Raw genomic sequence first — 26,368 nt, 5'->3', positions numbered from 1 at the left:
CAAATAAGTCTTAATAATATTGTACGGCGTACTTGAAAGTTGCTAGGAGAGTCCATCTTAAAAGTTCTCATCACAGGAAAAGAAGTTTTGTAGCTGTATGTCGACACATGGTAACTAGACTTACTGTGGTGATCATTTTGCAATCTCTACAGATTATATACAGATATTGACTCACGTTGTCTGAGACTAACAATGTTACATGTCGGTTATACCTCAAGAAAAAAAGAGAAAGGGATCAGTTGTGGCAGGTGAGAGTTCAAATAATATGAGACCCAAGAAACATGTGCTGGTGTCGGCAACATGGAGGTTGTTGGTGACCTTGACGGGGTAACAGGATAGGAACAAAAGCCTAGTTGAGCAGGATTAAGAGAGGGTGGGAGGTGGGAAGTGAGAAGTAGTGACAGTGGACCTAGCTCTTTTTTTTTTTTTTAAGTTTTTGTTTATTTTTTTAAAAGATTTTATTTATTTGAGAGAGCATGAACGAGAGAGACAGAGAGAGAGAGAGAATGTGCATGAGCCAGGGGAGGGGCAGAGAAGCAGACTTGGGACTCAATCCGAGGACTCTGGGGTAGTGACCTGAGCCAAAGGCAGATGCTTAAGTGACTGAACCACCCGGGCGCCCTTTTTAAGTTTTTATTTTAATTCCAGTTAGCATATGGTGTTATATTTGTTTCAGATGTACAATATAGTGCTTCAGCAATTCCATACGACACACACTGCTCATCACAGTGCTCTCCTTAATCCCCATCACCTATCTAACTCATCCCTCTATCCTCCTCCGCTCTGGTAACTTCCACTTGTTCTCTATAGTTATAAAAAAGTCTCATTCTTGGTTTGTCTCTCTCCCTTTTTTTCTTTTTTTGCCGTCTGCTCGTTTGTTTTGTTTCTTAAATTCCACATATGACTGAAATCATTTGTTATTTGTCTTTATCTGACCTATTTTGCTTAGCATTAACTCTCTGGGTCCACGCATGTCATTGCAGATGGCAAGATTTCATTCTTTTTTATGGCTGAATAATACTCCATTATGTATATGTGTGTGTGTGTGTGTGTGTGTGTGTGTGTGACGTGTGTATATACATACATATATACACACACACACACCACATCTTCTTTAACCATTCATCGGTAGATGGATACTTGGGCTGCTTCCATATCTTGGCTATTGTAAATAATCCTGCTATAAACATAGGGATACATGTATCCCTTTGAATTAGTGTTTTTGTATTTCTTGGGTAAATATCCAGTAGTGTGATTACTGGATCATAATTTCTTTTTTATTTTTATTTATTTATTTATTTATTTTTTAAGATTTTTTTATTTATTTATTCAACAGAGATAGAGACAGCCAGCGAGAGAGGGAACACAAGCAGGGGGAGTGGGAGAGGAAGAAGCAGGCTCACAGCGGAGGAGCCTGATGTGGGGCTCGATCCCATAATGCCGGAATCATGCCCTGAGCCGAAAGCAGACGCTTAACCGCTGCGCCACCCAGGTGCCCCCATAATTTCTTTTTTAAACTTCTGAGGAACCTCCATACTGTTTTCCACAGTGGCTGCACCAGTTGGCATTCCAACCAACAACAGTGCAAGAGGGTTTCTTTTTTTTTTTACACCCTTGGCAACACCTATTGTTTCTTGTGCTGATTTTAGCCATTCTGACAGGTGTGAGGTGATATTGCATTGTAGTTTTGATTTGCATTTCCTGATGACAAATGATGAGCACCTTTTCATATGACTGTTGGCCATCTGGATGTCTTCTTTAGAGAAATGTCTGTTCATGTCTTCTGCCCATTTTTTATTTGAATTATTTGTTATTTGGGTGTTGAGTTTTATAAGTTCTTTATATATTTTGGATACTAACCCTTTATTGGATACAACATTTGCAAATATCTTCTCCCATTCCATAGGTTGCCTTTTAGTTTTGTTGGCTGTTTCCTTCACTGTGGAGAAGGTTTTTATTTTCCCAGTAGTTTATTTTTGCTTTTGTTTCCCTTCCTCAGGGGACCTATCTAGGACAAAGTTGCTACAGCTGATGTCAGAGGGATTACTGCCTGTGTTCTCTTCTAGGATTTTTCTGGTTAAGAGTGAACTTAGCTCTTTTTAAGAGCTTGTTATGAAGGAGAGAAGAAAAGTGGGGTGGAAGCTAGAGATACATGTTAGGTAAGATTGGAGAAAGTACAGGATTTATATGAGGACAGAAATGTCCAGTAATAGGGGTGCCTGGGTGGCTCAGTCACTTAAGCATTTGCCTTAGGCTTAGGTCATGATCCCAGGGTCCTGGGATCAAGATCCACATCGGGCTCTCTGCTCAGTGGGGAGTCTGTTTCTTCCTCTCCCTTTGCCTCTACACCTGCTTGTGCTCTCTCTCTCTCTCTCTCTCTCAAATAAATAAATCTTAAAAAAAATGATCCAGTAATAAAAGACAAATTGGTGTAATGACACATTTGCTGGGCCTTTTTTCCAGGAGCTGGGGCTACGGTGGTATACAGGAGAGCCGAGCTCTGTGTTCTGGGGCACGGCTGCCAAGGGGGAAGACCCACACGCAAGAGAAACCACCTGAGTGCTGTGTGTCTGGTTCCAGTGGATAGACAATTATCTCTCATTCATACCTCCCCCAGCCAAGGGTGGGGGGGAAGCCTTATTCAAACAGTCTGCAAACATTCTTTTAGTTGGGGGGTTCAGCATTCATTCTGGAACACATAACAGCAGTGTACAGAACACAACAATGTACCTTTAGTCAGTTTTTATGCTTCTTCTAATTCTGTTTGGAAAGCAGGGTTTGAGGCTTTTAGCTTTTGTAGTGGGAGTTTCCAGTCTAAGAGATGAGCATTGTTCAGTGCTGAAAGAACATTCATATACTGAAACATTACCCTTCTTTGTGTTAATAGCTGTACGTCTCCCTGGCCTTCATGGTGGTGATTATCATGGTCCCACACTTTTCTCCATGCAAACCTGACTCGCCTATCAGAGAATCAGATCCATCACATTAGCCATATTAGCACCATGCCGTGAGGATGTTTTAAGTCAATTTCAAGTAAAAAAAAAAAATGAAGGTGCCTTAATCTGATATCTGTATCAGTTTGCAGGATATCTGTATAAGACATAACTACTAAATATCCATGAAAGTGAGTATTATTGTAGGAAGCTCATACATGCAGTTCTGTTTTCCACAAAAGTAGCAATGTAGACAGTTTATTAAATTATTGCTTCTATCATAAAGGGCTCCAGCAGAAAAAGAAGCGTTTACTGACCAGGACATAGCTTCTTTACTTTAGATTTCAGGTCCAAATTTGGGGAAACCAAAGTGCTATCTAAATTGAAAGGGGGATATTTGCTCCTTGATTAGGGGAGATCCAGTTTTTAAAGAAAATTATTTATTTGCCAGAGAGAGAGCACAAGCAGGGGGAGCCACAGAGGAAGAGGGAGAAGCAGGCTTCCCACTGAGCAGGGATCCTGACGCGGTGCTTGATCCCAGGACCCTGGGATCATGACCTGAGCCGAAGGCAGACGCTTAACTGACTGAGCCATCCAGGTGCCCCAGGAGATCCAGTTTTTAACTAAAAGTTCATGAATGCTTTCCTCGATGGCAGTCCCTTACTCCCACTGGGAAAATATCCAGTTTCCCTGGGTGAAGGTGAAACAGAAAAACAAACTGAATCAGAAATAATGTTTTCTTAGGGTAGAAAGCTGTGAAAGTTGTTGGTAATTTTTTTCCGAGAAGGCTTGAAACCTATTCACTCTGTCAAACTAGCTTGACAAAATAGCAAAGTAGCCACAAAAGAAAATTCAAAAATTCTTAATTAAGTGACCCTTCCGGACCTGAGGTATATTAGAATAGTCCCACGTGGTTTGTTTGTGTCATTTTTTTTTTTCCAGGCCAAACATTTAAAATTTAAAGTTTCAGTATTAGATTCTTCAGTGAGTAGGACGTTTACAAGGCTGTGTACAGTTGTTCTTTTGTGGTATGGAAACATACGGCTTTGTGTAAGAGTGCTGGCTCTACTGCCTATTATGATCTTATGCTTAATTAAGAAAAAATAACTTTATTGTGAAATAGTTTCAGACTTACAGAAAAGTTATAAAAGTAATAAATAGCATTCCCAAATACCATTTACCCAGATTCCCCAAATGTCGACCGCATTTGCTTTACTATTCTCCCTTTCTCTACCTCTTCTCTATGTGTTTGTGTGTGTGTGTGTGTATATATATATATATATACATTTTTTTTTCCCCTGAAACACTTGAGAGAAAATTACAGATTTGATACTCATTTACTATGAACTTTCATCCTTCTTCCTGCAAGATCATTTTCTCACAACCATAGTACAGTGGTCAAACCTATGAAATTAACATTAATATAAGTTATTGAATGCATACATTGTATCCAAGTTTTGCCAATTGATCCACATTTAAAAAAAATTTTTTTAAGGTTTTACTTATTTGTGAGAGAGAGAGAGTGCGCCAGCCAGTGAGCACGAGCAGAGGGAGGGGGAGAAGCAGACTCCCCACTGAGTGGGGTGCCTGATGTGGGGCTCATTCCTAGGACTCTGGGATCGTGATGTGAGTCAAAGTCAGCCACTTAACCGACTGAGCCACCCAGGCGCCCCGTCACTTTTTTTAAAAGAATTAAAAAAAAAAATGTATTTGTCAGAGTGAGAGAGAGCACACAAGCAGGGGGAGCGGCCGGTGGAGGGAGGAGCAGGCTTCCCGCTGAGCAAGGAGCCCGATGTGGGCCAGAACTCAGGGACCATGACCTGAGCCAAAGACAAGTGCTTAACCAACTGAGCCACCCAGGTGTCCCTAAAGAAATTTTTTTTTTTTAAGGTTTTATTTGAGAGAGAGGGAGGGAGAGAAATAGCAAGCAGGAGTGGGTGGAGGGGCTGAGGGAGAGGGACTCCTCTCCCCGCTTGCGCTCTTTCTCTCTCAAATAAATAAATAAAATCTTAAAAAAAAAATTTAAGATAGGGGCACGTGGGTGGCTCAGTCAGTTAAGCAGCTGACTCTTGATCTCAGCTCAGGTCTTGATCCTCAGGGTTGTGAGTTCAAGCCCCACGTTGGCCTCCACGCTGGGCGTGGAGCCTACTTAAAAACATTTTATTTTTCTATTTATTTATTTATTTATTTATTTATTTATTTATTTATTTATTTATTATTTATTTATTTTTAAAATAAATGTTTAACGGTTAATTTTTGCTTGATTATAGCCTCCTTTCCTGTGAGAACACTGCCGTGAGCCACTTCCTACCGTCCTTAAGGAAGCTGCCTGTCAGAGCCTTCTACACAAGTAAGTAGCAATTAGAGGTGGTGCTGTCCTCTCTGTGCTTCAGTTTGCTCATCAGCACTCCGGGAGAAACAGCTCCTAGTTCGTAGGGCTGTCGGTAGAATTAAATGACCTTCTATCTGTGGGGTGCTTGGAGCGTCTGGCATGTAGTTATCACTGGAGCGCTAGTGATCATTACCTCATCGTTGTTACTGGCTGCGTAGGATTCTGTCGGATGACTACCTTTTGGTGTTGGACATTTAAGTTGTTTCTAGGCTGTTTTTTTTTTTTTTTTTTAAGATTTTATTTATTTATGTGACAGAGAGACAGCCAGCGAGAGAGGGAACACAGCAGAGGAGTGAGAGAGGAAGAAGCAGGCTCCCAGCAGAGAAGCCTGATGTGGGACTCGATCCCGGAACGCCGGGATCACGCCCTGAGCCGAAGGCAGACGCCTAACGACTGCGCTACCCAGGCGCCCCTAGGCTTTTTTTTACTACAGACATTTCTGTGGTAACATCTTAGTGCAGCTTCAGGGTAAATAAAGGGACTGGGTCAAAAAAAGATTTATGCTTCCTTGCTCACGCTCTCTCAAATAAATAAATAATCTTAAAAAAAAAAACTATTTGTTGAACATTAAAATTCTGAGAAAGTCTGAATTTGAGAAGCAGAAAAAGGCAAGCGGATTCACTGTAGTTGGCTTTTCATAAGTTAGAGCTAACCGTACAAGTCGGTGTTGAGGCCAAATTGCTTTTCACAGAGGGTTGTTCCAGCTTACGTGCTCATGAGCACATCAGTTCCCCACACCCTCATCCAAACTGCAGATTATGAACTTCTCTGATTTTGTAAGCAGCCATTTGAATCTGTACGAAAATGTCTTTGTTATCTACATGTCCTTTTTATTCGATCGTATCGGAAGCCATCTTGAACTGTCCAGTGAGCGTACCTTGGGAATAAAACAAATTGGTTAGTGAGAGCGAGAACAGGACGTTTATTATGGTAGTTAATAGCAGCACATCTGGGCGCTGCTTCGTTAGGACTTGCGAGCTGTAGCACGTAGGAATCACATGAAGGATAGAAGGGGAGCCTCAGAAATTGAGCCATAATCTTGGATCTGCAGGGAAGCAGTGCTTTTATAAAGTGACGAGCCCAGCAGAGAGGTGGTCAGTAGCAGAGGGCTGTCTCTACTTAACTACTACTTTTTGGAGAGGCAAAGTAAGCCTCTGAGAAGGCGAAACATGTAATCAAAGAAAGGACTAGTGTAGCGGGCAGCATTCAGCGGAGCGTGACTAGTCAGTCTAGGATGGTGGCTCACTGCAGTGAGGAGGGTACAACAGATCTCTTGGCACCAGATATTTCAGAAAGAGGAAAAAAAGTTGCTTTATGGTCAGTCTTTCTTGGTCAGAGATAGAACATTTAGTCGGGAAGTAGTAAGGTTTCATTAGGAATAATTAGAAGATGGAAGAGATTAAGGACATCCACACTTGCTCATTAAAAGAAGAAACAGGAACACCCAAAATGTGGTGGGGGGCTGGTGATGTCAGGAGCAGGAGGGTTCCCTCCCATTGGAAGTCAGAGGCAGTACGAAGGGTATGTTCCAGTTTTCTGTAGGCTCCTGGGGATTTGGCTCTTGAGATTTTGTTTTAATAACAGCGTTATTGAGTTAAAATCCACATGCCATAAAAGTCATCTTTTTAACGTGCAATTCAGTGGTTTTTAGTATATTCAGAATTGTGCAACCATCACCACTATTTAATTTTAGAACATTTTCATTCCTCCCCCCTGCCCCAAGCCAGTAAACTATCACTCCCCATTTCTCCCTCCCCCCAACCCCTGGCAACCACTAATCTACTTTATGTCTCTATAGTATGTTTCCTATACTGGACACTTCGTGCGAATGAAATCCTACAATATGCAGCCTTTTGTGGCTGGCTTCTTTCCCATAATGTTTTTGAGGTTCATGTTTTATCATATGTCAGTACTTCATTCCTTTGTATTATCAAATAATATTCCATTGTATGGGTACACAACATTTTATCCATTTGCCAGTTGATAGACATTTGGGTTGTTTCTACATTTTGGCTGCTGTTGAACATTCTTATACAAGTTTTTGTGTAGATGTAGGTTTCATTTCTCTCAGAAGTATCCCTAATAGCAGGATTGCTGGGTCATAATGGTAATTTTACGGACATTTTGAGGAACTGACAAACTGTTTTTCAAAGTGGCTGGCCCATTTTGCAATCCCACCAGCAGCGTATGAGTGTTCTACTTTCTCTACGTCCTTGCCGACACTTAATTGTCTCTTTGATTATAACCATCCTAGTGGGTTTGAAGTGGTACCTCCCTCTGGTTTTGATTTGCATTTCCCTGCTTACTGATGATGTTGTGCGGGTTTGCTGCGGCTGCTCTAACAGTACTGCAAACCGAGAGGCTTAAAGAGTAGACACTCAAGTTGGAGACCAGAGGTCTGAGATCAAGGTGTCGCAGGGCTGCTTCCTTCTGAAGGTTGGGAGGAAGAACCTGTTCCATGCCTCTGGTCTGGCTTCTAATGGTGTGCTGGCAGTCTGCGGCCTCTTTGGCTCATAGAAGCATCATCCCGGTCTCTGCCTTCATCTTCACACGGCGTTCTCTTCATAAGCATGTCTGTCTCCAAATTTTCCCTTTTTATAAGGATACCAGTCATATCGGATTAGGGCCCATCACCGTGACCGTATTTTATCTTGTTTACTTCTCTAGAGACCCTATATCCAAGTAAGGTCACATTCTGGGTACTGGGAGTTAGGACTCAGCATGTGAGTTCTGGGGGGACATAGTTGAACCCATAATAGAGTTGAGCATCTTTTCATGTGCTTATTGGCCATTTGTATATCCTCTTTGGAGAAATGTCTATTCAGATGCTGTGTATATTTTTAAATTGGGTTGTCTTTTTTAATCATTGAATTGTAAGAGCTTATGGAAGTTCACATTTGAGAATACTAGTGTCTAGTCAGAATTGGTTCTGGACTGTAAAAGTAAGGTCAGAGAGTCCTGGATGAGAAATGGTGCCCGATTCCCAGTCCTGGACCTGGTGGTAGCCAGCCTGGCAACTTTGCTTAGTTTCTTGACCTCTCTGTGATTCAGTGTTTTCATCTTAAATTCTCTGGCTGTGGTGGAAATTGAGGTCCATTGTAGTTTCATAGGAAAGATGCTTGTTCCTTGGGCGCCTGGGTGGCTCAGTCAGTTAAGCGTCTGCCTTCTCCTCGGGTCATGATCCTGGGGTCCTGGGATTGACCCACATCAGGCTCCCTGCTTGGCAGAGAGTCTGCTTCTCCCTCTCCCTCTGCTGTTTCCCCTGCTTGTTCTCTCTCTCTCTCTCTGTCAAATAAATACAATCTAAAAAAAATAATAATAATAAAAATTAAAATGTTTGTCCCTTACTTATTGGTGGAATTTGGAGACAGAAGGGTCTGAATAGTGACTCAGGGTCGCACCTGCCTGTCAAAGATGCACTGATGTTTCCTGGACCTCATTTTAGTGCTGTTTGGATGACTCTCCCTGTTGCTTCTCCCAGTCTCAAAATTCTCCGTTTTTTTTGTTACAGATGCCAGAAGAGTCCACACTGCCTCTGCTCGAACCTTGTTCCTGCTGCGTCCCCTGCCCCTTCTGTTGGTGACAGGCGGCGGGTATGCGGGTTACCGGCAGTATGAGAACTACAGGGAACGAGAGCTGGAGAAGCTGGGGTTGGAGATTCCACCCAAACTTGCTGGTCACTGGGAGGTAGGACTAAGGGGGAGCTACCTCGAGTTCTCTTTTAGCACAACTGTCTCTGTCACTTTTTAAATTGCCCCAAAGTTGAAATGTGCATTTTTGGAGTTTGTGTCTCCAGTTTGGCCAGACACGGACGTTATGCCTCTGGCGTCATGTTAGGCTTCCTTTCTGTGTCCAGACCTACCCCTGGTCTCCCCAAGGGCTCTGAGTAGCAATTACCTGCTGTTGAAATCCTCAGAGCTCATGCCTTGTGTTGCGGCTGGCATCCTAGTCGTTCATGCCCTGCTCTGTAAGAGGATAAGCTGAAACAATTGGACTTTTGTGATGTGGATAAGTTCTTACCAGGAACCAGACTGAAATAATCAAATTCTTATTGTTATTGCTCAAAATGCTTCCCCCGCAACAGGACCACACAGTAGAGGCAGGCTTTGATGATGTCGAACCATGCGTGACGTACAGTGAGCTCTTACTTGGTTGTGCTTCGGTGGTCCAGGGTGATACGTAACTCAGAGTAGACATCCAGTAAATGTTGAAATTGAATATTAAGGTATAAATTTAAAAATGCCTTCTTTTCAGCCATAGTGTAACAAATGAAAGATCTGAAATATCAGTAGATCTCATAGCCTGGGCAAAACCGGGGGGTGAAGAGTGAAAATAGAGACTTTACGGTGTTTGGAATGATGCGTTTGGGTTTCTTCCTGAGCCTCTTCGTATCGGTGATCCAGCTCAGCTGAGTCCAGTGGCCAGGGCACGTGGGTCCTGAAGGCGAGGCGCAACCACGTCCCTCACTAGTTGTGTGGACTTGAACCTGTCACTTGCCGTCTGGTCCTCTGTGTGACTACGCTATAAGTAGTATAAACAGCTAAAAGGCAGGTTGGGTTGGAACCCAGCTGAGATCCTTCTAGCTCTAGCATAGTTTAGCTAGGAGTATTTGTTGGCGTGGACACCACATGCTACCTTACAGGCTTCCTCCTAAAATCCTATTTTGAATTTTGGTTTTGACTCTCTTCCTCCAGTAGAATCCAGTGTAAGGATTTCATCTGATTTCCAACAGTCCCGTAAAATTGGAACTTAGCTGGCCGTACAGATCCAGAGGTGGCTCTTACCCTGAGAGATACCTTTTTGCTTGCCCTTGTATATCTACCCTTTTTTTGGCCTGTTCATACATCTTGGACTGATAGTAGCCTATCTCAGACCAAGAAAGAAAAAAGGCTTTTTGTGTTCTGGTAGTATATGACAAAATCCTTTTAGCGAAGGGCAATTGCGTAGTACGTGAGTCATGCTTTTAAAATTTGCTGTACTCTATTTCCCATGACATTGGTGGTTTCCTCTGTAAATAAACCTTTTCCTTTAGGTTAATAAAGCACTTGTTAGACTGTGATCATATGACCCCACTCAAGTGTTAGACCCCAGGTGGCTTCTCTCTGACCCCACGCATTTGCAGGCCGAATCACCCTGTGACGAGCTCACATGCTGTCAGCAAATTCCCACCCATTTCAAAGATCTTCCGAGAGAATCTACATTTGGAAGAAATCTGTGACTTCCAAAATCATAAAAGACCAATGTCAGTAGTATTTTTTTAGCATTCACCATTTGTGTAATTAGGATTATTGCCATGTGGGAATCAATACCTGAAAGATGACCGTTTGTAAAGAGGACTGGGTTGATTGGCTTATAAATGCTAGGGCCCGGACAGTGATGGAACACTGGGTCCGAGTGGCCCAGTGCAGTGTGAAATCTGAAGCCCCTTTTGGTTAAGAGCTGGGTTTCAGTTAGATACTCTTCTTTTGGTTGAGTAAGATGGCCACAGGACTGCTGGATTTCCAGGAAGGATGCCAACATTTCACTTTATGAAGGGGAAATGGTCTGGACTCTGAGTAGACATTGTAGGTTTTCAGGAGAGGCAGCAGGTCGTGAGAAGGGAGAGTGCAGACTGTCAGTCGCAGACTGGATCGTAGTCCCGCCCCTGCCCCGCCAATCACTGTCCTTTCATGAAAAATGAGAGACTACCCCAATCTGGTCGATCATCAGAATTGTTGGGGAGCTTTAAAAACTATGGATTCTTTGATCTCACCCCTGGAGATTTAGAAAGTTGGGGCAAGGCTCAAGATCTTTGTTTTTTAAAAAGTCCCTTCAGTGATTCTGATAAGCCAGATGTAGGGACCATGGGCAGATGAGCTGTGAGCTTCCCTTCAGGGCTCTGTTTTTAAGTGGAAAATGAAAACTTCTGCTGGCAATTTTTCTGGAATACAATCTCTTCATATTTCTGGGTCAAGTCTGGCATCTCTAGAGCTTCAAAGAAGACAGGCTGGTACTTATGCTGAGATGAGCCCCTGGGGCTCTTTAAGGATTTATACCCGTATCTTTCCTTTATTTCAATTTAAGTCCGTCCGCCCGCCCTCCCTCCCTCCCTCCCACCCTCCCTCCCGCCCGCCCTCCCTCCACCCTTGCCTTTCCTTGCCTTCCCTTCTCCCTTCACTTCCCTTCCCAACAGTGTAGAAGAAACCATCACTCCAAAATCTGTGCCGCCTCACTAACTCCAAGCTCCAGTCGGGGGTGTGGGGAGAGGGCACGGCTCTTGCAGGAGGGACAGCAGGGAGGTGGGTGTCGGACACGGTGTAAGTTGTTTCACCTTCCTGGGTTCGTTCGTTCTTAATTTTTTTTTATTTTAAAGATTTTTTATTTATTTATTTGACAGAGATAGAGACAGCCAGCGAGAGAGGGAACACAAGCAGGGGAGTGGGAGAGGAAGAAGCAGGCTCATAGCGGAGGAGCCTGATGTGGGGCTCGATCCCATAACGCCGGGATCACGCCCTGAGCCAAAGGCAGACGCTTAACCACTGTGCCACCCAGGCGCCCCCGTTCTTAATTTTTTAAAAAGATTTTGTGTATTTATTTGAGAGTGAGAGAGAGATCATGAGCAGGGAGGCAGGGTAGAGGGAGAAGCAGGTTCCCCGTAAGGAGCCTGATGCGGGACTTGATCCTAGGACACTAGGATCGTGACCTGAGCTGAAGGCAGACGCTTAACCGACTGAGCCGCCCAGGCCCCAACTGGGTTCTGTTTTTATACACTTAAGAAAATGTTTCTTTGCCTGTTCTAAGAATCATGTAGGGAAAAAAGCTCATGCAGTTGGCTGAGTAGAAATGAAACCTCTGTGTTGCTTGATGGGATGAGGGAATTCTGTAACTAGCAGCCAAGTGAGTAGCCTGTTGCGTGTTCAGAAGCATCCCGGTTCCAGCAGCTCCACGCTTTCTCTCTTTATGTGTATATGGCCTCACTTTCCCCAGTGTGGAAATGGCTTTGTCATTTATTTACTTATAAAGATTAAATGTTCACTTTTTAAAAATCAGAAAGTGTTACAAAGTATGACGATGAACAGTGATGACCCAGGATCCTACAAGGCTCTGAAGCCACAGTTCACATTTTGGGTATTTAGGAATATGTTTTGCTGATTTTTATTTTTAATGAGATAGTTTTAAAATTGTTAAATAAAACACCATCAGGTACAAATGCAAATACCAACGAAGGGTTTGCATATAAAGAAAGAAGTCTTCCGGTCTCCAGAAGCAGGCAAGCATTTTTAACATTAGTGTATCTTTCCAGAATGTCTCTCTCTCTACTTACATATTTTTTGGCTATTCAAAGGTGATTTAATTTTTTTTTCAGTTTTATTGAGAAATAATTGACATACATCACTATGTAAGTTTAAGGCGTACCGCATGATGGTTTGATTTACATATATTGCGAAATGATTGCCAGAATAGATTCAGCTCACATCCATCATCCCTATAGATACGATTTTAAAAAAAGAAGAAAGGAAAAGGGGCGCCTGGGTGGCACAGCGGTTAAGTGTCTGCCTTCGGCTCAGGGCGTGATCCCGGGGTCCTGGAATTGAGCCCCACATCGGGCTCCTCCGCTGGGAGCCTGCTTCTTCCTCTCCCACTCCCCCTGCTTGTGTTCCCTCTCTCGCTGGCTGTCTCTCTCTGTCGAATAAATAAATAAAATCTTTAAAAAAAAAAAAAAGAAAGGAAAAAAGAAAAAAATGTTCTCCTGTGATGAGAACTCTTCGGATTTACTCTGCTTTCCTGTGTGGTAGACAGCGGCGTTAGCTACAGGCATCGTGGTGCACATTCCGTCCCTAGTACTTACTTCTCTCATAACTGGAAGTTTGTTCTTTTTGACCTTCCTTCCAATTCCCCGTCTCCCCCCACTCCCTAGAGTCATCTCTTTTCCTCCGAGCTTGGTTTTTTCTTTTCTTTCTTTCTTTGTGTTTTTTTTTTTTAACCTTTTGGTTTTTTTTTGGATTCCACGTATAAATGAAATATGCAGTATTTGTCTTTCTCTGACTTAATTCACTTAGCATAATGCCTTCGGGGTTCATCCATGTTGTTGCAAGTGTAGGATTTCCTCATTTTTTCTGGCTGAATAATATATTCTATTGTATGTGTGTACATATATACATTGTGTGTGTGTGTGTGTGTGTGTACACACACGCACAAAACTTGTTTATCCGTTGGACACTTAGGTTATTTCCATGTCTTCGCCATTGTAAATAATGCTGCTATGATGATTTAATTTTTTTTTGAAGATTTTTATTTGACAGCACAAGCAGGGGGAGTGGAAGGGGGAGAAGCAGGAGGCTCCCCGCTGAGCAGGGAGCCAAATGTGGGGCTTGATCCCAGAACCCTGGGATCATGACCTGAGTGGAAGGCAGATACTTAACTGACTGAGTCACCCAGGTGCCCTGATGATTTAATTTTTTAAGTTAACTTTACTGAGGTATTATTTGCATACAGTAAAACATACCCTTTTTAAGCACACAGTTCATTGTCGCTTTTTTATTTTATTTTTTATTTTTAAATTTTTTAAAAAGCTTTTATTTACTTGAGAGAGAGAGAGAGAGACAGAGCACGAGCAGGGGGAGGGGCAGAGGGAGAGGGAGAGGTCATTCCCCTATGAGCAGGGAGCCTAACCTGGGGCTCGATCCTGGGGGCATGATCCTCTGGGATCATGACCTGAGCTGAAGGCAGATGTTTCACTGATTGAGCCACCCAGGTGCCCTCATTGTTGGTTTTTTAATTGAAGTATAGTTGACATACAATGTTATATTAGTTTCAGATGTACAGCATCCTTTGACATTTATGTACGTTACAAAATGAACACCTGATAAGTTACCATCTGTCACTATACAAAATTATTATTGACTCTGTTCCCTAGGCTGTACTTTACATCCCCATGACTTATTTATTTTATAACTGGAAGTGTGTACCTTTTAATTCCCTTCACCTATTGCACCTATCCCCCAAGCCCCCTGCCCTCTGGCAACCACCACTTTGTTCTCTGTATTTATAAGTCTGTTTCTATGGGTTTTTAAAAAAAATTTTAAAGATTTTATTTATTTGAGAGAGAGGGAGAGAGCACACTCGTGTGCACAAGTCGGGGAGGGAGAGGGACAAACGGACTTCCCACTGAGCTGGGAGCCCGATGCTGAACTCCATCCCAGGACCCAGAGTTCATGACCTGAGCCGAAGTCAAACACTCGACCTACTGAGCCATCCAGGTGCCCCAGTCTGTTTCTGTTTTGCTTTCTTTTGTTTTTTAGCTTCTGCACATAAGTGAGATCATACAGTATTTGTCTATATTTCACTTAGCGTAGTATCCTACGCGTGTATCCACGTTGTCACAAATAGCAAGATTTCATTCTTTTTTTGTGGCTGAGTAATGTTTCACTATGTATATATACTACATCTTCTTTATCCAGTCATTTATCTGTGGACACTTAGGTGGCTTTCGTATCTCGGCTATTGTAAATACTGCTGCAGTGAACATAGGGGTGCATGTATCTTTTTGAATTAGTATTTTCATTTTCTTCAGATAAGTACCCAGGAGTGAAATTGCTGGGTTGTATGGAAGTTCTCTTTTTAATTTTTTGAGGAATCCTCCCACTGTTTTCCACAGTGATTGCACCAATTTACCTTTCCACCAATAATAGATGAAGGTTCCCTTTTTTCCACATCCTTGTCAATGCTTACTATTTCTTGTCTTTTTGATACTGGCCATTCTGACAGGTGTGAGGTGATAGCAGGTTGTGGTTTTGATTTGCATGTCCCTGATGATTAATGATGTTAATTTCTGCCTATTTTTAATTGATTGATTTTTTTGGTGTCGACTTGTAGGAATTCTTTATGTATTTTGGATATTAACCCCTTACCAGATGTATCATTTGCAAATATCTTCTCCCATTCGGTAGGTTGCCTTTTCTTTTTTGTTGATGGTTTCCTTTGCTGTCAAAAGCTTTTTAGTTTGATGTAGTCCCAGTTGTTTAATTTTTCTTTTGTTGCCCTGGCCTGAGGAGATAGATTCAAAAAAGTATTGCCAAGATCAATATCTAATAGTTTATGCCTGTGTTTTCTTTTAGGAGTTTTATGGTTTCAGGTCTTACTTTTAGGACTTCAATTCATTTTGAATTTATTTTTGTATATGGTGTAATAAAGTGGACCAATTTCATTCTTTTGCATGTGGCTTTTTAGTTTTCCCAGCACTATTTAAAGAGATGGTCTTTTCTCCATTGTATATTCTTACCTTCTTTATTGTAGATTAATTGTGTAAGCATGAGTTTATTTCTGGGCTCTATTCCGTTCCATTCATTTATGTGTCAGTTCATTGGGTTTTTTGTTTTTTGTTTTTTTTTTATAAATATATAAACCTGTGTAATCATTACCACACTTAATATAGGGAGCATGTGCCCCTTTAATTAGTATTCACCCGTGGTTCCAAGACAGTCACTGATCTGCTTTCTGTCACTATAAATTAGATTTGTTTTTTAAGAAATTTTAATAAATGGGATATACTCTTTACTTTTTTTTTAAGATATTTTAAAAAATTTATTTGTCAGAGAGAAAGCACACAAGCAGGGGAAGTGGGAGAGGGAGAAGCAAGGCTCCCCGCTAAGTGGGGAGGCCGATGTGGGGCTTGATCCCAGGACCCTGGGATCATGACCTGAGCTGAAGGCAGATGCTTAAACCGACTGACCCACCCTGGCATCCCTTATGGGGTTCTTCTCTGCATAGCTCCCTCCTTTCTGGTTCTTCACCTTAGAGAACCGAGCTCTTTATTGATGTAGTCACTTGGGTTTCATTACAAATAAGCAGAACTCATTTCAGCAGGGACACTTGGAGGGGTTTGTTCTATCCTTAAAGGGTTCTAGAAGCAATTCAGTGTGTGTGCTTGTGGGGTGGGGGGTTGTGTTTCACTACACCAACAGGCAGTGCTCTTAACACCAACCAGGTGTCCTACAGTACAACTCAGTTTTGACACTATCTGCCCAGAGATTGCATCAGATTTTACAGGTTAAGGGCTCAAGTCTCACAAGACTGCCCCCCCCTTCCATTTCAAATGCCATCAAAAGTTGTCACTTGTGCTTCTGACTGGCTGTAGATTGGAGGTTCCAATGACCCCCTCTTTGAGTTACAGAATAAGAACTCAGTCCTACAAGACTGCCTCCCTAACTCCCTTCAGATGCTAGTTGCAAGTCCAGGTTCTTCTGATTGAATGGCTATAAATCGCAGTTTTCCACAACCTTCTTCTTAGGTTCAACTAATTTGCTAGAGCAGTTCACAGGGCTCAGAGAAACATTTTACTTGCTGGATTACCAGTTTATTACAAAGGATGTTAAAGGATTCCAGTCTACAGCCAGATATAGGGTGAGGTCCCGAACGAAGGAACTTCTGTTTTCATGGAGTTTGGGGCTCCACACAGTGGCACATAGAACCCTTTTGGTTCCCCAGCCTGGAAGCACTCCAAACCCCATCTTTTTGGTTTTTTATGGGGGTTTCATTACATAGGCATGAATGATTAATTAAACCATTGGTCAGTGGCGATTGATTCAGCCTCCAGTCCCACTCTTCTCCCCCAAGGTCAGGGGGTGGGACTAAAAGTCCTCCCCTTTCTGTGGTTGGTTCCCTATCCTTACAGGATTTCCCAAAGTCACCTCATTAACATAAATCCAGTAGTGATGGAAAGGGAGTTTTTATGAATAACAAGACGCCCATTTCACCTTTTTTGGCTGTCAAGTGATTTGGGGAGCTGAGGACAAAAGACCACGCAGTATAATAAAAGATGCTCCCATGGCTCTTGTCACTGAGGCAGTTCCAAGGGTTTTGGGAGCTGTGAGCCAGGAACCACGACCAATTATTTATGAGAAATATGTTTTGCTCATATGAATGACCAAATATATATTTTTTACAAATTACAGTATTACAGTCGTGTGCTCGCTTCGGCAGCACATATACAGTATTACAGTTGTATATCAGGAATGACTGCTCATAGAAGCTGTCACCACCATTTAAGGCTCTTCTGCCCCTCTGTTGCAGTGATAAGGCGCCGGCTGCCCTTCTGCGCCTGTGCTTTGAGTTCAGCCAGAGCCCCGTTCTGTATGCTGCAGCCATCCAGCCCGTCCTTTACGTGTGTTACCAGTGACTTCACTTTCCTCACTGGCTGAGAGAGGTGTTGGGAGGAAAGGAGAGGTCACAGGGTCACATGAACATGAAACTGATGATCCATAATCCCTGGGGAGTGCAGCTCTAGGAGAGTGACATGGAGACCACCCTTTCTCCATCGCCTCTACCCTCTCTCTGCGTGTGTCTGGCTTTGTGTTTGGTCCGTGTGCTCTCCCCAGACCCCTCTGGCATCTTCCTCTTCTCCTCCCCTTCTCCTGAGTCATTTTACTGTTTATTCTGGCTAACAGCACCCTCTCTTCCTCTCTTCACAGAAACCATTCCAAAATATTTTGGTATTTTGTACTTAGCCACAGTCTTGGTCTCTATTCTCTCCCTTTTTTTCTACTCTTGGTAAATTGGACTGTCTTAGCTCAGCCTGCCATCACAAAATACCATGGACGGGAGTGGCTTAAACAGTAGAAATTTACTCTCTCACAGTTTTGGGTGCTGGGAAGTCTGAGATCAGGGTGGTCGCGCGGTCAGTTTCTGATGAGAGCCCTCTTCATGGCTAGTAGACTGTGTCCTTACGTGCCACGGAGGGAAAGCAAGCTCTCCGATGTCTCTTCTTATAGGGGCACTACTCAAATCAGAAGGGCTCTACCCTCATGCCTAATTATCTCCCAAAGGCTCCATCTCCAGATGCCTTCACTTTGAGAGTTCGGACTTCAACATATGAATTTGGGTGGGAGACACATAAAATTTACCATTTTAAGCACTTCTAAGTGTACATAATTCAGTGGTATTAAGTACATTCATAGTACATTCCATTACCAATGTCTGTTTCTAGAACTTTTTCATTGTCCCAAACAGAAACTTTGTACTCAGTTAAACAATACTGTTTTTTTCTCCTGCCCGCAGCCTCTGCAGCCCTTAGTCACCACCGTTTCTGTCTCAGTGAATTTGCCTATTCTGGTACTTTTTATAAGTGGAATCATACGACATTTGCCCTATATTTTTCAAGAGGTATCTGGATTATAGCATCTATCGGAGTTTCATTTCTTTTTAAGGTTGAATAATATTCCATTGTATGGATGTATCCACATTTTGTCCATTCACCTGTTGATGGCTACTGGATTGTTTCCCCTGGGTTGTTGGCTATTGTGAATAGTGCTGTTGTGAACGCTGGGTGTACAAGCATCTGCTTGAGTCATTGCTCTCCGTTCTTTTGGGTATATAGCTAGGGGTAGGATTGCTGGATCATATGCTCATAAGTGTTGAACTTTTAGAGGGATTGCCAAACTTTCCCACAGTGGCGATTTTACATTTCCACTAGCAGTGCAGAAGGATTCCAGTTTCTCCACACCCTCACCAACACTTATGCACTTACTTATTTATTTGTTTGTTTGTTTGACAGACAGCGAGAGAGGGAACACAAGGGGAGTGGGAGAGGGAGAAGCAGGCTACCCGCCAAGCAGGGAGCCCGATGCGGGGCTCCATTCCAGGACCCTGGGATCATGACCCGAGCCAAAGGCAGATGCTTAATGGCTGAGCCAGCCAAGCGCCCCAACACTTACTCACTTTTGATGTTAGCTACTTTCATGGCTGTGAAGTGGAATCTCAGTGTGGTTTTGATTTGCATTCCCTAATGATTAGTGATGTTGTGCGTCTTTTTCACGTGCTTCTTGGCTATGTACGTAGCCTCTTTGAAGAAATGTTTATTCAAGTCCTTTGTTCATTTTTACATTGGGTGGTTTGTTTTTTGTTGTTGAGTTGTAGGAGTTCTTTGTATATTCTGGATATTAGACCCTTACCAGATATATGTATTTGCAGATATTTTCTCCTGTAGATTGTATTTTCTTTTTTTTTTATAATTTTTTAATTATATTATGTTAGTCACCATACAGTACATCCCTAGTTTTTGATGTAAAGTTCCATGATTCATTACTTGCAAATAACACCCAGTGCACCATGCATCACGTGCCCTCCTTAAGACCCATCACCAGCCTATCCCATTCCCCCCACCCCCCGTAGATTGTACTTTCACTCTATTTTGATATACAAAAGTTTTTAATTTTGATGAAGTCTAGTTTATCTATTTCTATATTTATTGCCTTTGTTTTTGGTGGCCTATCCAAGAAGTCATTGCTGAATCCAATATTGTGAAGATTTTTTCTGGTTTTCTTCTAAGAAAAATTTTAGGTTTTTTTTTTTTTAAGAAAAATGTTAGGTCTTACGTTTAGGTTTTTGATACATTTTGAGTTAAGGGTTTTTTTAAATCGTGTAAGGTAAGGGTCCAACTTCATTCTTTTGCATGTGGTTATCCGTTTTCTCAGCACCATTTGTTGGAAAGACTGTCCTTTTCCCATTGGGTGGTCATGGCACCCTCATGGACATCTGTCTCCTATTTTATTTTATTTCATTTCATTTCAGAGAGAGTGAGTACGATTGGGGGGGGCAGAAGGAGAGGAAGAGAGAATCTTAAGTGGGCTCCATGCTCAGTGTGGAGCCTGATGTGGGGCTCGATCTCATGACCCTGAGATATAACCTGAGCCGAAATCAAGAGTCGGTTCCTTGACCACTTGAGCCACCCAGGCACCCCTCTCCTCTTTTAAATGACAGAGGTGGTATAACACTATGAGACAGTGTTGGAAAACAGGGAGGACAGTTATGATCCCTTCACACTGTATGACTGTGAGTGCGTGCTCTTGGGCTTTATTTTTCATACATTCACTTACTGTCTCTCTTTTGTGTCATGCCTTTTTACCTTCTGTGCATTGCTAAATGTGCTGATTTTGCAAGCCTGCATGGAAGTACTTTAAATGGCTCTGCTACTACGCGGTGGACTGTGGTGCACCGGTAGATTCCGCCGTTGTGAATTATGTTGTAGAGCACGTCTTTGCACATAGGCTTTTTCATTAGGGTGAATGCCTAGGTATAGAATTGCTCTGTGAAAGGGTGTGGATGCCTACCACGGTTTACAGCACGTGTGTGGCTTCTGAAAGTATGGTACCCATTTGTAGTTGGCGTTGTTGAGTACATGAACCACACTGGGTACTGGCAAAACAAAAGTTGTTATAGACGAGCGTGATTCCCTTTGTATTCACTCATTCATTCAACAAATCTTTGTGTTCCATCTACATGCCAGGCCCTGTTGAGATACTGGGGATCCACTAGGGAGTAGACCAGAGCTTCTGTCCTCAGAGATCTTCCCTTATTAGTGGGGGGGGGACATAGGAGAAACAAATGGACACATGGACATGTCCAGTGGTTGAAATGCCATGGAGAAGGCTTAAACAGGTGACAGGCGCACAGATGTCTGGGCTAGGGTAGAGCCAGGCTGGGACTGAGGCAGTCAGGGAAGGAAGGAATGTATGTCATTCAGTGTCACCTGAATGATGACTGAAGGAGCAAAAGGGTGTGCCACGGGGGCAGCTGAAAGGAGAGCAGTCCAGGCAGCGTCTTGAGATGGACAGAGTGTGCTTGCGCCCTTGTGGCTGGAGGTGCAGAGGGCAGAGAGGTGGGAGCCTTGGAGGACCCCATTAGTCTGGTCCTGTCCTCTGAGTGAGGGTTGAGTAATCCGTGTTCTGATTTGGTCGCTCTGGCTGCTGTGGAGATACATTGTGGGTAGGCTGGAGCGGAGGCAGGGGGACTGGTGGGAGGATCTGATAGTATCCCAGCAAGAGAAGGTGGTGGCTTTGGTCAGACTGGGAGCTGGGGGTGGGGGAAGGGCTCGATTCTGGGTGTGTTTTGAGGGGAGAGTGGACAGGATGCACTGAGGATTGGGTGCGGAGAGGTGGGAAAGGATTCATGATTTCTGACTTGAGCAGATGGAGGGGTGGAGTACTCTTTGCATAGAGCTGTGGAAAAAATCGGGAACAGCTAGACTCTGTTAATTCAAGTTGTAACTTGCTTTCCTTTAAATGCAAGTCTGCTTCAGCATTTTTCCCATTTGTTCTCTGTTTATACTGGCTCAGAGTATTTGTAAATTTCACATGTACACTGAATGGCATGGAACAAGGAATCCATGCTCCTCCAGAAACAGGGCTCCCCGCCTTGTCAAACCACCAAGACGCCCTGCCCTTTGAGTAGGCGCCAAGGTAGTCCGAGTGCCGGGAGTAGAGCTGCTTCCAGGAGTTTCTTTTCAGGAACCCATGTTGCCTGGAAAAGCTCTGGGTTTGTGGTCAAAGTGCCTGTTCAATTAGGCTGCCCAGGCCTGCTGTTTGGCCTTAGAAAGAAGGGTGGTTGACCCGGGTCTCTGCAGAGAGCTGGCTGTGAGTGAGCAGCACAGAGGATAGAAGCCAACCAGGTGCCTGGAGCTGTCACGTGTTCTGAGTTTGTGTGGCTCCAGATATGTTGTTTTTGTGTCCTCATTGTCAAAAAGGGAACCACCACCTTCTTCAGAGGCACTTCTTAACTAGGGGGAGGAAGGTGTGTCGCATCTAAACCTAAAGGTACCAGGTGACATGGAGTGTCAGGTGTGGGGTGGGCAGCGCGTAGCTGTGCAGCCTGCTGACTCCAGGGTTGCCCGTGAAGACGCAAGTGATTTGAGTTCCATGCAGGATGACATCCGGTGACAGACTCGGCCTCGGTCTCTAGCGTTTCCAAGGTGTCCTTTCTTCCCTGACTGCTGGACCTGAGGACAGAGATGCATGGGGTGGGAAAATTGGCCTGATTGACATGGTGGGCCCTTTGGGGAGGAAGCAGTCGTCCTGTCCCTCTTCCTGCCAGCCTCTGACGTAACTCCACGGAGAGGGGTGGGCCCACGTGATTGAAGCTGGCCCTCCTGCCAGGTGCGAAGGGCTCTCCGCAGCCTGGAGTCGGGCACCTGGGGGTGCTGAATAAACCCAGGCTGAGTGGGCAGCAGATAAGTGGTTCAGTCCTGAGGCCCTCCATGTGAAGCAGCTGCCGTGGCTGCCAGCCGAGAGCAGGCCTGGCTGTTCCGCCTCACCCGAGAGCAGGAGAAGCTCTGCATGGGGAATGTGGACTTGGGTTTTTCTCCCCAGTAACAGAATTTAGAGACTTTTCTGTGGTTTAAAGCAAACTCTTCCAACTCTTGTATCGTGAACATTTTGGAACAGAGTAGAAAAGTTGAGAGAATAGAGTTACACCCACATGCACACCTCTTGATTGAACAGTTAATGTTTTATCATATCTGCTTTATCTCTGTGTGTGTATATATACATATATTCTTAAAATTTTTCTCTGAACCAATTTAAAGTACATTGCGGTCATTATGAAACTTCAACTCTAAATAGTTCAGTTTGTATCCGAGCATAACAGCTTGGTTTTGTTGTTCAGTTTTGGCCTGGCCATGGGGGCTTCTGGCAAGGTCTGAGGCGGTCAGGGACCAGCAACGTAGACAATAGGCCTCAGTCAGGAGCAGCTGGGCCCGCATCCACACTCACTCCCTGCATTAGCACTGCTTTCTTATTTCTAGCCTCAGTTTAGAACCTTAAAAAATGTATGGTGCAGCATTCCTGTTTGTGAAAAGGAATGAGGACAGACCAGCCTGGGCCCGCGCATTGCCCTGTGTCCTTGTGCCTGCCCCCCGCCCGGAGCCCTGCCGGCCGGCACGCAGCGTGCCCCTCTGTGCTGTGGTGTCCGTGGCCCTGGACGGTATTGCCCATGGTCTGCACTTTTTACAACCGTATGTAATTACTATAGCTTTATTCTTCTCCTCTATAAACAGGCTGCTATTACCCTCCTCATAGGGTTGTTAAGTGAGGAGGGCAGATGTGTGAATACCTCATCCCGCGCCGCAGGGAGTAGAGTCGGCGCGTACAGGCACACCTCATTTTATTGCGTTTTGCTTTATGGTGCTCCAAAGGTAACTGCGTTCTTTTTACAAATGGAAGGTTGGTGGCAGCCCTGTGTCCAGGAAGTCTGTCAGTGCCATTTTTCCAACAGCGTTTGCTCACTTTGTGTCCCTGTGTCATACTTTAGTAATTCTCTCAATATTTCAGATGTTTTCATTCTTACATTTGTTACGGTGATCTGTGATCACTGACTACAACTTGCTGAAAGCTCAGATGATGACTACCATTTTAGCAATATTTTTCAATTACGTACATTGCCTTTTTAAAAAGATTTTATTTATTTGAGAGAGCATGAGTGGAGGGGAGGGTGAGGCAGAGGAAGAAGCAGACTCCCCACTGAGCAGGGAGCCTGACATGGAGCTTGATCCCAAGACCCCAAAATCATGACCTGAGCCAAAGGCCGGCACGCTCTTAACCAACTGAGCCATCCAGGTGCCCCACGTACATTGCTCTTTTAGACATAATGCTATTGCATATTTAATATGCTCATATATAGTATAACATAAACATAACTTTTACATGCACCGGGAAATAAAAAAATTCCTTTGACTTGCTTTACTTGTGTTGCAGTAGGCTGGAACCAAGCTCAGCCATATCTCTGAGGTATGCCTGGACTGTTTTATCTTACCTCATAGGTGCTGAGGAAATGGGGATGTTGAAGTGGGCAGTCAAGTTGGCAGGAAAGTAGATCCCCTTGCCCGCTCAGGTACAGTTTACTTTATAGCCCAGCTCTGTCCTCAGAGAATCTGGGGCTCATTCAAGGGCGGGAGGGTTTAACAGGGGCTTCAGGACTCCCACCTGGGAGGAATTGTGGCAGCCACCCCACCCCACCCCCAGTCGCTCAGGCTATGCCAGAGCATGGCCAGCCCCAGGCCCCCCTACTCCAGCCTTTGCCTCTTCCCTGCCTCCCCCAGCCCAGGGACAGCTCTGTGCCTGTACCACTCACCACTTGGGAACTGCCTGCCTCCTGAGGCTTTGAGCAGCCAGTGTGTGGAAGAGCCCAGGACTCTGCCCGAAGAAGATGAAGAACAGGACAGAGCTGGGCTCTGGGGCTGGAAGGAGTCCAGGGAGGCTGACTCAGACATCTTCAGGGCCCCATGTGGAGCTTTCTGCTAGGCTGTTCTGCCCCAAATCACTTTGTTTCCTTATCATGCTTCAGAGCACCCCTCCTCTGGGCCCCCTCTTCCCGGGAGCTGCTGGTGGGAGTGCTGAGAAACATTTGCAGATTTGAGGGGGCAATTTGGCAGGGCTGGGAGAAGCTTTCAGGTGAAGAGATCTCCTGAGGGCACATCGTGCTTGTCCTGGCTCCTTGGCCAGACTTTTGTGAGGCTGCTGACTTGCCCACGGCTTCTTGTGCCAGCCATGAGACACCAGCCATCACTGGTCTTCCTCAGGAGGCCTCTGCTGGCCCCCAGGGAATGAGAACTAGCAGACAACACCTGCCACCCCTGCCCCACCGTTACCTTCATCCCCTGGCACAGCAGTGCATGAAATTCACTCAGCAGGGAGCTGCAGTGGCTTGACTGACCTGGGACCCCTGTCCGCAGGTGCCGGTGGCCAAGTAGCCTGGGAGCTGCAGAGCCTTGAAGTGGCACTAGGTGGCACTCTCACACAGGGGAGTCCCAGCAAGGTGGGAGGACCTAGTGTGACGGGAAGGGACCTCATTCAAGGTGGGAACATAAACTTACCGAAGGGTTTTTGTTTTTCCCAGAAATCATTTTTAACTATTGTCTGGAACCTAGAAGCCATTTCCTTACTGAAACATATGAGGTGGAAGTCAGGCTGGAAGGCTGATCTCAGGACAGACCTGTGGGGTGGTTCATGTTTGCTAAACACCAGTCTGCCGAGAGGCTTAGTATGGTTATAAGGGAACTCTGGTGGATGTGGCGTGGCTCTGTTGCTCATTTTACAGGGAGAGCATTGGTGCTCCGAAGGCTGCTCAGCAAATGAGAACCCGGGCTTTTGTTTTCCTGCCCGAGTGTAACTTGGACTAGGCCTGGTCTGGAGCTTTGGGGAAGTCAGAATGGTCTTCCAGGATCTTTCTGGTTCTGGAATTTGGTGTTGCCAGAATTCTGTGTTATCTTCCCGTGCTTTAAAGCCTTTTTATCCCATCTTCACGGTGTGTTTGCTTGGAGCTATGGAGGGTCAGTGAGGCTTAGAGAGCTCTGTGGGCCCAGACTAGGAGACTTCGAGGTGCAGCCCTTGTTGGCTTTTCACCAGCCGTGTGCTGGAACCTGAGCCCCAGGGGGCTGGAGCCCTACAGAGCGCATCCCTGCTGCTCTGTTGCTGCTATGCGTTGTAGGTGTCCAATATTACGGAAGTCCATGAGGAGGGACCCTGTCTTCTGGCCTTCTCCCCACTGCAGCATCCCAGGTCTGTAGCTTTTCACAGAGCACTTGCTGGGATGGATCGAGATGAGGAGGACAGGTGTGTCTGCACAGCACCATGTCCTGTTCCAGGCTGCCTGGGCCCAGCTGTCCATCTCTTTACAAGCCAAAAGGCTCTTTGTTCCTGTTCCAGATGTTGCTTTAGAAACCAAATCCTCAGTTGTGGGAAGAAGCTAGGGCTGTACCCTTGATCAGTAGCCTAGAGTGGGAACACTGAGCCTTCTGAGGCAGTCTGACCGTTGTCGGGGGGCGGGGGTGGGTGCTGATATACCCAGATGCTAATCCCGGCTCCCGAATTCCACTCCCTGTCTTTGGTGTGCCTGTCAGACACTCTGTCTCGCCTAGAAAATGTTAAGCTGGTTTCCTCTCTCTATCCCTTGTGGAGAGATTGCTTGGTGGGCAAGGGATAAGGTGCTGACCTCCCAGGCTGGGCCCTGCCATCTAGTGGGGTAGAGGGACACTGCACGAATTCCCAGCACGGATTTTTCAGGGTCCGAGGCCAGAGGGGACCTTGCTTCCTGGGGCTGGTTTCTTGGTCTAGGCCAGATTTTGTGTCTCAGGGGTTTTGTTTGGTAGGGGTGTGTCTGCGTGGAGGAAAGGGGGCGGGGGTGGGAGTAGGGGCAGCCTATACCTTCAGGATGGGTGTGGGAAAGAGCCAGGACTTAGACGCCTTGTGTGTGCTTCGAGGGCTAGAAAAGGTGGCTGGAGGTGGCTTTCTGCTCC

At 44.8% G+C, this 26,368-nt stretch overlaps 1 protein-coding gene across 3 annotated transcripts in view; it reads left to right on the top strand.

Annotated features, from left to right (window-relative positions):
* PISD (phosphatidylserine decarboxylase) overlaps nucleotides 1–26,368 on the top strand; it is a 41,396-nt gene that overhangs the window by 4,998 nt on the left and 10,030 nt on the right. For 2 of the 3 annotated variants that reach the window (XM_045791409.2, XM_045791414.2), the window contains 2 exons: nucleotides 5,204–5,283; nucleotides 8,837–9,012. In XM_045791409.2, the coding sequence (XP_045647365.2) occupies nucleotides 5,204–5,283; nucleotides 8,837–9,012 (256 nt within the window). Of the gene's footprint in view, nucleotides 1–2,066; nucleotides 2,160–5,203; nucleotides 5,284–8,836; nucleotides 9,013–26,368 lie in introns of those variants that run through there. The other variant, XM_045791410.2, reaches the window with a different exon arrangement.

This window comes from Ursus americanus, chromosome 30, assembly GCF_024610735.1.
Source record: "Ursus americanus isolate L20-20 chromosome 30, mUrsAme1.1.p, whole genome shotgun sequence".
Lineage (NCBI taxonomy): Eukaryota > Metazoa > Chordata > Mammalia > Carnivora > Ursidae > Ursus > Ursus americanus.
The sequence above is the reverse complement of the archived record's forward strand: the minus strand, read 5'-3'. Positions and strand labels throughout refer to the sequence as shown.